Below are 15,371 nucleotides of genomic sequence, written 5' to 3'. Positions count from 1 at the left end.
GTTTTCTGGCAAATATAGCAACTCAAAATAAGGTGTACCTTGATCACATGTTATTGTTATGCTTGATACATACTGTACATGTTTTGCTACTCCCTTTGACAGGATCCCTCTGTGAACGTATTAAAGATGCAACTCAAGGACTGGATTCTTTCTCTTGAGCTGCCAGGTAATTAAAAAAACAAGCCCATATTGGGAATGTGTCAGAAATTATTGGCTGCTCTAAATTAAATAAAAATAATTAATTATGAATAATTATAATTGTGTGTGTGTGTGTGTGTGTGTGTGTGTGTGTGTGTGTGTGTGTGTGTGTGTGTGTGTGTGTGTGTGTGTGTGTGTGTGTGTGTGTGTGTGTGCGCCTGCGCGGGCGTGCATTGGTGTGTTTTACATGATTTCCACTGAGGTGAATGTCAGTCCTCCTGGACTACAATGGACTACACTTCATTAAAACAGGATGTGGGTCCATAAAACTACAATATTAATCATGTGTTTTTAAACATTTCAATTCTCATCCACAGGACCAAATGAACCACTGAGAGCAAACATCAGCCTTAAGGTTGGAGGTACAGACACATTCTCTTCCCAGTTCATTCTCATCCCTTTAGATATCATGTGTACAAGAATATATATATATATATATATATATATATATATATATATATATATATATATATATATATATATATATATATACTGTACCTATGTACTTTTTGCAAACTGTTAATAAAGTATTCAATCAATCAATCAATCAAAGTAAACTTATTTTGAAAACAAGGTTTTGTTTATATAGCTTTTGTTATAGCTGTGGAATAATTGGGATTATGTATTGTGTGCCGGTCATTATTGGTCTTGGAGCATAAAGTAACTCGACAGGTTGATTCAAGCCTGATGTTAAAGACCAAGACCACTTTGGTAGAGGTTAGGGTTGTGTAGTTACCTTGCCATGATGTAACTCCAAAGGTGGACGAGAAATGAAAAATAATTGCTCCAGTGATTAGAAATTGATCATTAAAAATATGCTCCTCATTGACTTACATTGGATGTACCATTGTACGCTGAAATAACTCTTGTTGATTTTGCCATTTTTATTAGGAAGCAAACCCAGACTGGATCCATGGATCCGGATCCGGATCTTCAAATAGTCAAATCAAGAGGAAGTTAACATTTTTATTAAAACAAAAAACTGTACTGGGTTTGGTAATGTTCTATATTGTCTGAATCAAATTGGTTTGCGTTCGTTTATGTGCTAAAAGAGTGACTTTGAGAGCTGTTTCAGCGTACAATGTAAGTTAATGAGAAGCATATTTTGAATTTCTAATCACTGGAGCAATGATTTTTCATTTCTTGTCCACCTTTGGAGTCTTGCCCTTTAAGTGGAGCTCACCTCACATTTGTTTGTGGTACCCTATGTGTGTAACAGGTATGTGTAGAACATATCTTTTTTTGTTTTAAGTGTATGGTGGTGAGTTTCACAGATATGACTTGATTTAGTAAAGAACATATTTTTAGTCTGCAGTTTAAACATGAAGTTTTCCACGTAGATTCCCACTTGGCCCAGGAAGAAATGCCACTTGAAAACGTTCAAATCAGCCTCATGGTGGCGCTATAACAGGCCGAATCACGTTTTTAGCTATAACTGCACCAATCTGTGTGAAACTTTGCACGCACACTCCCTAGAGGCCAAGGAAAAACATTTGCCCTGCATTTTTCATTTATGCCTTTTAGAGCGCCACCAGGAGGCTGAGTTTTGTAAAACAAATTTTTTGCTCTTACTCCTTCAGATTCTGTCCAAAAATCACGCAAATTGGTACACAGTATCTCTATATGATCAAGATGGATGTGTCCGATATTTCATATTCCATCCTACTTGGCTAACATTGGCTTCCAAAGTTTGCAGGATAGGTCCGTTTTGAAAAAAAATCCTCAAATCATGAACGCAGTGTGCGATTTCCGTGACATTTTGCACACGCATTCCCACTAGGCCCAGTAAGAAATGCCACCCTTTTCACATTGACCTGTTATAGCGCCACCAGCAGGTCTAGTTTAGCGGAACAAAATGCCTCAAATCATGAATGCAGTGTCCGATTGCCGTGCAAGGCCTAAGAAAAAATGGCACCCTTTTCACATTGGCCTATTATAGCGCCACCAGGAGGCCACAATAACCTACCTGACCTGGCGGAGACTTGTGCTCCGAGGAGCACTTTTTCTAGTTTAGATTGTAAAAGGACCACTATGCTACAAATAAAGCCAGCCTTCCTTTTATGGACTTTTCGCTTTATTGTTTCATATTTAGTTTGTGCATGGAATAATCAATTAACTGGACCCATAGCCAATTAAACCACTTAATCCCTAATTCCCTATATTGCGACATTCCTGGTGCACAAAAGAATTGTCAAATTTGTACTGCTATGCCACCAGAATGTGGAATGCCCTAGCATAGGCATAAAAAAGTATGACTCTCCTTCAAAACCGATCTAAAAGAGCACCAACAGGTGGCTGCAATTTGTAACTGGCCCCTGTAAAAAGCCCCCCCCCCCCACCCCCAAATGTTTACTGTACATATTTTTCTTTTTTTATTACTACTCATATGTATAATGTTTTGCATACTAATGTATACTATTGTTTGTTTTTAAATGTCTTGATCTCAGGAAACAAGCCCTGGACTTATTGGGTAATCCTTTTAGCATTCTTTTGTATAAATCTGTGCCACCGTGCCTTTATGCAAACAAGAATGAAGCAAGAAGAGAGGGAGGGGTAGAGAGCATTAAACCAAGCTCTAGTTTCATTTTAGTTTCATTTTAGTAACAGTGTGACCAGGGTGTGTGAACAGGCGCGCTGCATCCACACTCACCACCACAGGTAAATGACTTCCTTAAGTTCTTGAATGTGTTTTATTGAAATCAGTTGAAGTTGCTAAGTTTAAGTTGAATGCTAATTTCCTTCGCCTGCTTTCTTTTTATAATGTCCACAGGTTTGTCAGGGGCTTCAAATACGATATAAAGTTGTATTCATTTCCTTTTTGCCGATAGGTAATTCATACGTCATTCAGTCAGGGCTATCTGTGGTATTCAACAACAGTGGTGGAAAGTAACTAAGTACATTTACTATTTACTTTTACTTCTACTCCACTACATTTCAGAGGCAAATATTGTACTTTTACTCCACTACAATTAAACACATTATTATTAATGTATTAAACATACATTAACCACTTTAGCCCTATTTTATACCTAGACTATTTGAAAATAGCCGATCAAGCTCACAACGCGTGCTATTTTCAAATATTTTAGTACTTTTACTTTTTGTACTTTAAGTACATTTTGATACCGATACTTTTGTACTTTTACTCAAGTAAATGTTGCATTCCGGACTTTTACTTGTAACGGAGTACTTCTACATTGCAGTGTTGATACTTTTACTTAAGTAAAACATTTGAGTACTTTTTCCAGCACTGTTCAACAATACAAAATACCAGAAGCATTACTGTAGCCTATTCATAAATATGAAACGTGTAGTATGGCTTTTCATATGACCTGCTTTACTGAATCATAACTGGAGACATACCTAATTAAGCCTCGTGAGTTTCTTTCTTCACGTTCTCTTTAACTGGAGAAGCACTGTTATGCCTGTAACACTTTGATTACAGGTTGTGTTGGAAAGGATGAGCTTCCAAAGACATTTAACAAACATTATAATATTCCACATGTCCTCTCTCATAACACATTTTGCTGGAGACCCCCTGGAACCCCCTCAAGGACCCCTGGCGGTCCCCGTACCCCACTTTGAGAACCACTGCTGCAAAGCTCCATTCAGGGCCTAAAATCTATTATGATGTGCACTCTTAACTGTCCCCAAATTAAATCCCCTTACTCTAGTGATACATTAAAAAAGAAACATGGCATTACGTCAGTAAAAGGAGTTCCTTTTTTAGAAGTGATTTCGACACGATGGTTTGACATCAGGGATTCCAGGGATCAGGGAGACGGCAGGACCAGTTTATCTTGTCTAGACTCGTCATGTTTATGCATGAAACCTTTGTGCTGAGGAACCAGATCATAATTATTGTACTCTTATGTACCTGTGTGCACAAGACTTGACACACATTGAACCTGAAAACACTGTTATGAATCTATCTATGAAATCTGAGTATCTGAGTAGGGCTTGATAAAGCATTATGCTTCTCCCTGTCCCCCCTTTCTACACTGAAGAATTCTCACTGTTATATTAACTCTGAGAGTGTAACTACACTGTAACTAAAGTAATAACGTCTATTACCGGGTGCACGGTTCAGTGTGTGTGTGTGTGTGTGTGTGTGTGTGTGTGTGTGTGTGTGTGTGTGTGTGTGTGTGTGTGTGTGTGTGTGTGTGTGTGTGTGTGTGTGTGTGTGTGTGTGTGTGTGTGTGTGTGTGTGTGTGTGTGTGTGTGTGTGTGTGTGTGTGTGTGTGTGTGCGCGCGCTGAGGAAGGCTCATGCCAAAACACGTTGTAGCTTGAAAACCTGAGTGTGTGTCTCTGATCCTTTTCATTTGTATGCTCTGCTAGTCCGCACCTCTCCAACCTTTGGGTGTGTGCTATTCTGTATAGAGATAATATGTGGGTTATATAAATCAAGGACGCAGGAGGGGGGGGGGGGGGGGGGGGGGTTGAACATACTCAGTTCCATTTGGGGGGGGGGGGGGTATCCCTCCCACTTTTGGGATGAAGAAAAAAAAAATCTACACTTCATGGAGTAAATGTGTTATACCTAGTTAACCGAATTAATGTAACAAAAATAAAATTAAAAAAAGTAACAAAATGTTACGAAAGTAATGTAACAAAATGTTCGTGCGCACACGCGAGCGCACACGCTGGGAAGTGGGAACACATGCATGCGTCCCCTTCGGTTCTACAATGCCCTCTGCATCCTTGATAGAAATCCAATCCAATCCAATTAGGCCTGCTCCATTCAAGTCCAGTACTGTCCAGTCCATGTTCTATTCAGTTCATTTCCATCTGGTTAATTTCAGGATTCAGTCTATTGCATTTCAACCTGTGTCTGTCCCCCTTTCTACCCTCTCTCATTTCAGTCGGTCATGGATTTAGAATGCATCTTCTCCATAGCAAAGCAACTCTACGCTCTCTGCGAGAAGGTCAAGGCCAACAAGAAACAGTGCCGCCGTCTGGCCTGGCGCGTGAAAGGGCTTGAGGAACTGCTGCTGAAAATCAGGCGAAAAGAAGCTGCTGGTGAGAACTCTGACGAGGTGGAGACGGCCCTCAAGGAGCTCAAGATCACACTGGAATCCGCTAAAGAAAGTGTAGAAAAATACACCTCTGCTACTTTCCTCGCGCGCATGTTGAAGGTCAACAACCGCGGGGACGAGTTTGTGAGTTTGAACGAGCGTCTCAACGACGCATTCCAGGTGCTGTCCCTGAATCTGCAGGTGGACATGGATCATAATCTACACAAGCTGTTTGACGTGGCCTTTCGGCAGAAAGAGGATGAAACAGACAGGGAGGAGGATCATTCAGAGCTCCAGAAAAGTGAGAGGAGGGGGGTATTGCCATCATTTTTGTGTTAAGACACTGGTTCTCAAACCTCCACGAACCCCCATCTGAACATGTTTTGTGCCAGGGAACCCCAGAATAGAAGATTTGTGCTACGAAATGCTAAATTATTCAACTTTTTTTGTTTTTGTTTTTTCAAACTTTTTTTCAAACAAAATAGCAGATGTACAAGCTCTCAGAGTGACGCGTTGTAAGCTTGTGAGCTTGTATATCTGCATTTTTTTAATAGCCAACGTATAAAATAAGGATAAAGTGGTTAAAATGATTGTGACGCTGTATTAACACATTTAGCTGGAGGCTGGGACCCCCTGGACATGGTTACCCCCCCCCCCCCACACACTTTGCACCAATGTGCTAAAGCAGGGGTCTTCAACAGGGGGTCCGGGACCCCTAGGGGGTCCTCAGAGTTACTACAGGGGGTCCGCCAAATCTTTTATCACTTGAACCCTAGCATCCCTTCTCTGAGGAGAACTTTACCAAAAATAGCAGATCTACAAGCTCACAACGCCTCGCGCTGCGAGGCGTTGTGAGCTTGTAGATCTGCTATTTTTTGGCAAAGAGGTGTTTGGTGTAGAGGGAAAAAAAAAAAAAGTTAAATCTGAAACACAATTTTATACACTATAGAGTAGGGGGTCCCTGCTTCATCTCTCTCAGCTAGGGGGTCCTTGGCCTGAAAGCGTTGAAGACCCCTGTGCTAAAGCTCAAATCTAAAATGACACAGATGCTTTCCCGGATTGACTGGGTTATGACATCTATCATTGTACCTTTGAGCCCAATGTAGGTCTTACTTTTTCCCTCTGTATGGGAGGGTGTACCATGTCAAACTACATGCCCGAAATACAGCATTTTGATATAAAATGTATGTATTGCTGTAGCAGCGATGCACTCTTTCACTTGCATGAAAGAGCACATGGATCAGGTTCGTCTTATGAACGTAGCCGTGATTGTGTGATTGGCTTTAATATCAGAATGTGTTTCACAGTGCTACAACATATGATGGACCAACAGGATGCTATGTTGGAGAAGCAGGATGCTATGTCAGAGAAACAGGATGCTGCGTTGGAGAAACACGATGCTATGTTGGAGAAACAGGATGAATCCCATGAAATGCTGAAAATAATTGGTAACATGCGTAAGTAAACAACAATAACGTCTCATTAGTACTTGGGCCGCTTTTTTCTGTGTAGCCTACACCAAATGTCCTCGCCAAAAATAGCCAATCCACAAGCTCACAACGCGTTGCAGCACGTTGTGAGCTTGTAGATCGGTTAATGTTCCCCCCAGAATATGGATGCTGGGGTTTGATGAAGCTAAATTATATTGCTTGGCATGGATCAGTCTGTTTTGCTAAAACTTGAGAGCTGTGAACAGAGGGCCTAAAATGCTATAAGGCCGGAATGCAAGGAGTTATGGTCGCATGTCACATCTGCTACAGTATAGGGAGTAGAGTGCATGGGAGAGAAGTTAGCGCTAACAAGCTCAGTAGAAGAGATCAAATGTTTGATTGTTTTTCCTTTAGCCAATTATGAGCTGACAGTCAGGGAAGAGCAAGTCAGTCTATCTGTGTGCTTTGCTGGTGTATGATGTACGTGTTTGTTGTGTGAGTGTTACACAGTAAATCAATCATTCTATCACCATTCAATATTTCATCTGAGTCAAGGGATTTTCTGATCTATTGAGAGTTTCAATTCCGTTAGAATATGAGTCTGGAGTCCATAAATTATTAGCAAGGATTTGAATTTCCATGTCAGGTTGGGGGGGGGGGGGGGGGGGGGGCTAGGTTTGGACTTTTACAGGGGCCAGTTTCGAATAATGGATCATGTTTCACTGACAGCTGTCTGATGATTTATTTTTCTATCCCATTCATGGTTTATCCATCATCAACAGTATACAACTTGAGTATCACTGCTAAAGACAGCCGAGAGATTAAAGACATCCGAGAGATCAAACCAGAGGAGCTGATCTTTATTTCCAAAGAGCCTGTCATGAAAACTGACATGTCAGAACTCTACAAAGGAGAATACCAGAAATTTACAGTGGCCATCAAACACTATCCAGCCTCCACTAGTCCAAGGTTTGTGGCATATATATTTTAATTGATAAAATGGTTATAAGGGGTCTAAGGGGTCCTTGACCTGAAAAACGTTGAAGACCCCTGCTAAGCGATATGATAAATTATCACATGGGCCCAAGAGTTCATTTCGATTGTCTTAATTGTCTTTAATTGTCTCCCTGAAAGTGAGGTGAGGAGGATATTCAACAGGGAGATCCGAACCATGAGGCACTTTGAGTCACCAAACATACTGCGAATGTTTGGCATCTGTGTCCAGAATGAGAATGGTGAGTGAACTTTATCATTTTGTGTTCTATTTTGCACTGGAACAAAAAAAAATTGGTGGTTCACATGAGGTGTCCTTCTCCCTGCCTGTAGGACCCAGTCCGAACTACCTCATAATTACGGAGTACTGTGAGAGGGGAAGTCTTAGAAAAGTGTTGGACTCGAAGCGCAAACTACCGTGGGACAGGAAAGCTCGAATGTGTTTGGATGCTGCACTAGGCATCTACAGGTGAGTTCTCAGTGGTAGAGAAATCAATTAGATTAATAAGTAAGAAGGAGTAAGGGTTGACGTGGTAGGCTGTATTTTGTGCTCAGATAAAACACAGCCAAGATAGTAATAAAGGGGCACTCCGCAGAGCAGCTGGAGAGTGTCAACCATCCATACTGCAATGGGTCGACCACTCCGTCCTTGCATTTAATCCTCTCCAGGGGTGGGGCTTAGGCGCGAGTGGAGGACACGAGGAGAGTGAGCGAGTGACCGAGTTTGGGGGATTGGAATTCAGCTTATGGGAAAAATGCATTGTCTTTTTCTGAGTGGAACCAGAAAATGGCCGCTACTGCTATGACCTATAAGTGTTCCAACCGTGTTCCAAAAATAAACAAATTAGTCTGGCAATTTTACTCATATGGATATGGAGCATTCATTGACGGCTAAGGGTACACATTTATCCAAAGAAAATAAAGTAAATAAAGAAATAAAGAAAATAAAGTATTTGATGACAGTGATACTGTATGAGGGCCTTGTCCATGAGGCATGACTTTTTTAACTATCGTTTCCTCTTAGATTACATCAAGAAGAACAAGTCAAATCTACTAAGACTTATGTCCATGGAAGTCTCAACAGCAACAAGTTCCTGGTCGATGAAGATTTCAGAGTTAAGGTATGAAGGAGTTAAAAACAAACTGCATTTCATATTTGTGATATGAAGGGATTCATCATATGTTCTTGCATACTTCTTTTCTTTTGTTCCTGGCTCAATACTTTAGTCATAATGTTATGTATATAATATTCCTTTGTGAGTTTTGAAATCAGTCACTACTTTAGTACAGCAGTATATTTTCTATATGGTAGATATTATATCATATTTAGTAATGATTCCCTCTCGTTGGTTGTCTGTTTTGTGACTAGCTGGGTGGTTTGGAGCTGGTACAAACAGAGACGTCCTTGAGAAGGAACAGAAACCCAAAGAAGAGCTCCCTGCGCTACCGTTCACCTGAGCAGCTGGAGAGCGTCAACCATCCATACTGCAAGATATGTGAAATCTACAGGTCAGTCCTCTAAACAATAAGATAAGAAGAATAACATTTAAAACAAATGTTAGAATATAATAAGTCACGAAACAATAAAATGCTGCATGGGATAATCAATTAACTATAAGTGGACCTATAGCCAATAACGTAACTGAATGAGCCAACCCACATTGTGTTTTGTTTGTTTGTTGTTTGTTTTTTCCAGTCTCGGAATGGTCCTGTGGGAAATCGCAACCCGGAAGAAACCCCTTGACGGTGTGTGTCCTGAAAAGTGAAAACAGTGGTTAATGCAGACTGTACCTTTCTTGTACACTTTACAATTACACAATTACCTGTACCTGATAGCTTAATGTATCATAACCATTTCTCTCATAACAGATTGTACCACCCATATGGAGATCCATAAGAGAGTGTGTGAGGACAAGCAAGTGTCAGAACCACTTCCTGACGACTGCCCTGAACTGCTGGGAGAACTGATCAATGCCTGTCGTGCGTATGACGCTTCTCAAAGGCCAACGGCTGGAGGTAATTGCGTTTAGTTTTTGTTTTTTAAAAGAAGGAGGGTAAAACCTGCGTGTGACTAACCCCAGGTATGATCTCTAATCAATGACTAGATCATACATGGGCAACTGGTGGCCTGGGGGCCACATGCGGCCCCCAGCTTCACTTAATGTGGCTCGCATGTTAATATCGGAATACTGATATATTGTTGATTTCAGCTGTTACAATTCCAAACATGCAAACATGACCCGCTTTAATTACTTATTACTTAAGTTACTTATTACAGTCTATATTAGCAGCTTAATGACTAGTATTAAAATTCTATTGTCTTTTTTATGTCCAATGTATTTAAGTTGATAAAGTTAACATAAGTATAACTAAATGCACTAACCCTAACCCTGATTAAATACAAATGTTACTTTTCAGGATTCCAATTAAAAAATAGCACAAAACAAAACAGGATTCCAATAAGAAAATAGCAAAAATAGCAGATCGGCTATTTTTGCTACTTTAGAGTGTGACATAGAATGACTAAGTAGGGCATTAATTACGAAAAAAAAAAAAGTTAAAGTACGGAGATAAGAGGTTTCTTTACAGTATATGCAATGTGGCCCTCTGGAGTGAGTGTGGAAATATAGTGGCCCTCTCCATCATCAAAGTTGCCCACCGCTGGACTAGATCATATCTCATATTAGATGCTAATGTTCTAAACATCATGTATGCTGTATGCCTGGCCTGCTGTCTGTATAGGTAGGTACATATCTTTATTTGTTTTATGTAAGCTGATCTCTTCCCCTTTACTCTCGCTGTACCTCTCTCTTCTCACGGCCCACTACAAAATGACCGTTCACAAAAAAAAAATCCCATCCCATTGTTCTTTACACCTGTAAACCTGTTATGTGACAGATAAAGCTGATACTGATTCTAATTCTGATCGTGTGAAAACAATAGATATAGAATAAGGCCTTTGGCCAAACTCAACTCACCCCCATGGGCAATGTATTTCAGTGCTGGTAGAACTCAAGTCTGTAGAGACAGACACTTGTCACATGCTTGTCTACTCACCCCTCATTACTGTTTCTGTTATTGTTTCACATCAATAGTTTTATGTTACCTCATTTCAACTTATGCCTATTGATGCAAAATATCCCCAAAATGATATTTATATGTGTTCTACAGTGCTGGTGGACCAGCTACGCAAGGTGGTGGAGCAGGTGGTGAAGGATCTGGAGGAGGAGTAAGAAGAAAAGAAGAAAATGTTTTTGATAAATGGATTATTATTTATGATGTTCATTCAGAACTGATGTGTAATTCTCTATTATGTCCATTAGAAATCTTGTATTATTCTTCAACTGTATTGCATTATTTTCTATCGTCTCTCTCGGGTGGAAACCTCCTATGTCCTCAACTGTTACAAAAAATAGCAGATCTACAAGCTCAAAACGTGTCGCTTCACGCTGCATTTCGAGCTTGCAGATCTGCTATTTTTTATCTTTTGTGTGACGCTGTAGTATGACCAAGTAGGGCGTTAATTTACGAAACAAACACAAAAAGTTAAAATATGGAGATAAGAGTTTTCTGCCCGACAACAATGAAATGTATGTTATTATATGTATATGTTATTTGTTGTCATTTGATTGATTATCTTACTGTAGTCAACCGACACTGATTTGGGGGATTGAAAAGGCCCCTTGGTTGCTCTTCCCACTCAGTTCACGCTGGGCAAGTTCTAGCCGGTTGAGTGTCTAAAGTTTAAACCGAAGTACCGGAATGTGGCGGACGTACCGCCCAAGGAAATGACGTTAACGCTTTACAAATCTGTTTACAGTCTCTGTGAATTAAACGAGCGTTTTGATTGGTCAAAAGACATCGTTTCTGGGGGAAATACGTACGAGGGAAGTCCCGCCCCTATAGACACTCTCTGCATTATTTAGGTCAGGGGTCTTCAACAGGGGGTCCGGGACCCGTAGGGGGTCCTCAGAGCTACTATAGGGGGTCCGCCAAATCTTTGTATGAGAGGATTTTTTTTTTTTACATTAACCACTTGAACCCTAGCCTAGCATCCCTACTCTGAGGGGAACATTAGCCAAAAATTGCCGATCTACAAGCCACGAGGCGTTGTGAGCTTGTAGATCGGCTATTTTTGGCAAAGAGGTATAGAGGTGTAGAGGGAAAAAAGATGGGGAAAAAAATCTGAAACACAATTTTATACAATATAGAGGGGGTCCCTGCTTCATCTCTCTCTCAGCTAGGGGGTCCTTGGGCTGAAAACGTTGAAGACCCCTGATATAGGGCGTGACCAGGCTGATGAGTAAGACAAGGAACGAGGCTACACTCAGTTATGATTGTCTGGTCCCTTTGTGGGTGTGGCCTAAGAGACCAGTGTCTGTTACACGGTGGTGTGCGTTACCTTTTCTACTATACTAGAATTACCTCTGGGTCCCCCCCCCCCTCGGGAGGGGTTCTTATTTCCACACAACAACTCGGTTCTATGGTGGATTGATACAGTGTTCTGTCCTACTCGGTTCTATGGTGGATTGATACAGTGTTCTGTCCTACTCGGTTCTATGGTGGATTGATACAGTGTTCTATCCTACTCGGTTCTATGGTGGATTGATACAGTGTTCTGTCCTACTCGGTTCTATGGTGGATTGATACAGTGTTCTATCCTACTCGGTTCTATGGTGGATTGATACAGTGCATAACGCTGATCCTTGAGCAACGTTCTCCAGATGACTTTATTTAGGACTCCTTGGGCAAACACATACCGTCATAGGCCCATGTTGGCTTTAACAACTGTTGTGTTTAACATTTTCAAATCAGTCATTTATGTTGGGGGATGAAAAAAGTCTGTCTGTCTAATGATCAAGCTGGATGGTGAGAAATAACCTTAATTAAAAATGTAAAATAAATATAATATAACATTAAGCTGTATTGGACAAATAGTTTTGAAATCATGTCTGAAATATTTGAAACTAATATACAATTATGCCCCCTTGTGGCTCTATTTGGAGTGACACCAGCAGAAAACCATTACACCTACAAACAAAATGCCATGGCTCTCGAAAATGTACTTGCAAGGTAAGGTGGTAAGGCCATATGTGACATATACTGTTACAGCGGATGCAACCTATTGTGAGCTTGTAGATCAGCTATTTTTGGCACGCGGCACTGTCGCATGATGGAGCATAAATTAAGCAATAGGTGGAAACATTAGAAGATTGTGTGAACCTACAGTCGGTCTCGAGAGACTACTATGACAGTAAGCTCTGTTTTGTCATCTGGAACATGCATTCAAGTACCAACCTCAGGCTGTTATTAACCCTGTGTGACCAACTTGAACATCATTTGCCACTAGTGATACAGCAAATGAAAACATGTATGTTAATCATCAGAGAGGAACCTGAACCAACCCGCAAAAAAAAGAAAAAGAAGAAAAAAAAAGATGTACATAATACAGTAACACAATTATCAGGACTGGTTTAAGTAAACATACAAATTGTTCCAAACTATTCTTTATTGTTGATTGGCAACAAAAACAAACCGGACCCCAGATGCCGCACCCCCAGGAGGTTAATAATGAAGGAATATTGATGTGTTCTTGTAGCCTGTTATTATATCATGTTGTGTTTTGTAAAGAAGAAATTAGTCGATGCAGTTTCTACTGCAGTTAGGCTATTTGTTTGTTAGACATTTGGTCATTGATTATTTTTATATAAGTGTAAGAGGGTTCGTTCTGATGAGGCCGAGGTGGACAGAATGGACAAAACCAAATCCAAATCCAGAATAGGTTTCCAAAATTCAAAAAATGTAATTCAAAAAATACAAAACAATTAATTGACATGCTTTCTAGCAACCAAACAGTCTAGTCTAAAGTTTAGACTAGACAGTTTGCTTGCTAGAAAGCATGTAAACAGACTAGCATACTGGGTTTAGGGCAGAGCTCCTCCAGCAGCATTGTGCCCATGTTCACTCACTCATCACTGAAACCAGACTGACTCAAATAATCAAACCTGGACCTCTGCTTAGTGGCACCAACTATCTGTCTTAAAGGGATAGTTCACCCAAAAAAATACTTATTTTCTATCAATCACACACCCCATGAAGCCTTCAATTCATGGAGATTTTTTAGTTTTTTGTCTCATTCCTGAGCCAATAATTTGATGAACGGCAGAAAGATGCTAATGTCTCCGGTAGGAGACTCAAAGTTGACACTTTGAGTCTCCTACCGGAGCAGCTGCCGGTCATCAAATTATTGGCTTAGAAATATCTTGGTTTAAAAATCTCCATGAATTCAAGTCTCCATGGGGTGAACTATCCCTTTAAGGACAGGTTCCCTCAATACATTCACCTTCATCACTAGTGAAACTCAAGAAAACATTTCCCAAACCTTACAGAAATCATTATAATCCACAAGGTACTGTAATTTTTACTCATGTTTTTAGCAACACAACTATTTTCATCCATAACATATATTACACAGAAAAAATGCACACCCCCCTGGCAAGTGGTACGTCCCAATTACCATACCCCTCTATATAAGGAGCACTGTGGTCACGTGTGACTCTTACAGACCCTCAGACCAGGAAGAGAATATGGCAGGTATGTGTGTTTGTTTAGTAATGATGATGAGCTTTAAACTGTTGAGATTAATATATGTTTCAACCAAACAATTCTGTTTGTAAAATGAATATGAAATGAATATTTATGTATTGAACTGGGTCAAGATTAAAATACAAACTCCCTGATTACCATGTAGCTAGCGTTGTAGCAAACAAGTGTTTGGTGCTGACCATGAGGCTGTAACAAAATAATCTTTTTCTGTAATAAAAAGTAATGCTGAATATATTAAAATGGTAACATATGGGAATGGTGAATATGCTGCAGCATGAAATGAGTAGTATGATAAGAATGCATTATGGTAAACAGAAAATAATATGTAATCATGAGAAATATAATAACAAGTGAGGCTATAAAGGAAAGGCAGTCTGTCTTTTCCACAATAGGCTTTTTGAATTAAAAACTAAAATGCTGAATGTGATTCAGTGATTGATTGTAGTTTCACTGACCGCTGAGGTTTTCTTTTTCAAATCCATTGACTTTTTTTTTTTAACCCTTAACAGTACAAAAGCCCAGGATAATTCTTCAAGACATCCGAGAAATCAAACAGGAGGAGCTGGTCTATGACATTCCTAGCCCTAGAATGTCTGTGATCTTACATACATTTCATGTATTCCAAATACACAGTCAAAGATCACCCTCGTCGACCCACTGTGTACTAGTGACGATCTGCGCGGCCATAAAAGTGCTCTAAAATCCGTCTGTACTCACCCAATAATTAATTCCTAAGACTTGGAGTCATATTTTGTCCTCTAGTTTCATATCCATTTGAAAGTTCTGCCAGAAAACGTGTGTTTAGTCAAATATCTCCACTTTTCCACGAGCTGCACACGGACGACTTTCTGTACGGAGCTAGGGGGCGGGACTTGAGTGATGGACCGACTTTACCCAACTTCCTCTCATGACCACAAACGTCATCACAAATTGACAGCTGCGGTGGCGTTTGCTCCGCACCAATCGCGACGCGCTTCTGCGTACGCTGAGTTGATAAAACAAGCACCCTCATTCACAGTCAACCTCTCTCACACCCCAAACGCATCTTTGACCTTGAGGTTTGATCAATTGACAGAACTAATAGATTAGATAATTAGAACGAACGAAAATAAAACATATATAGGTATA

General features: G+C 40.3%; 1 protein-coding gene across 1 annotated transcript; it reads left to right on the top strand.

Moving 5' to 3' along the window:
• The first annotated feature begins 2,777 nt into the window (after positions 1 to 2,777).
• On the top strand, positions 2,778 to 12,497 carry LOC308091701 (mixed lineage kinase domain-like protein). The gene is made up of 11 exons (XM_080437378.1): positions 2,778 to 2,856; positions 5,062 to 5,515; positions 6,522 to 6,671; positions 7,427 to 7,613; positions 7,779 to 7,879; positions 7,971 to 8,106; positions 8,662 to 8,758; positions 9,007 to 9,146; positions 9,334 to 9,383; positions 9,507 to 9,653; positions 10,809 to 12,497. Exons 2-11 carry the CDS (start codon positions 5,068 to 5,070, stop codon positions 10,868 to 10,870), a joined length of 1,518 nt encoding a protein of 505 aa, XP_080293504.1. The 5' UTR covers positions 2,778 to 2,856; positions 5,062 to 5,067; the 3' UTR covers positions 10,871 to 12,497.
• The last annotated feature ends 2,874 nt before the right edge of the window (positions 12,498 to 15,371 follow it).

The sequence above is a fragment of the Gymnoscopelus braueri genome (assembly GCF_963280865.1).
Source record: "Gymnoscopelus braueri genome assembly, chromosome: 9".
Lineage (NCBI taxonomy): Eukaryota > Metazoa > Chordata > Actinopteri > Myctophiformes > Myctophidae > Gymnoscopelus > Gymnoscopelus braueri.
Note: the sequence above shows the minus strand (reverse complement) of the source record. Positions and strands in the feature narration are given on the sequence as shown.

Coding starts and splice junctions, on each gene's coding strand:
- LOC308091701 (XM_080437378.1), top strand. CDS start 5,068: ATGGATTTAGAATGCATCTTCTCCATAGCAAAGCAACTCTACGCTCTC. Junction 7,880..7,970: donor CTGTGTCCAGAATGAGAATG/GTGAGTGAACTT, acceptor CCCTGCCTGTAG/GACCCAGTCCGAACTACCTC. Junction 9,654..10,808: donor TCAAAGGCCAACGGCTGGAG/GTAATTGCGTTT, acceptor TGTGTTCTACAG/TGCTGGTGGACCAGCTACGC.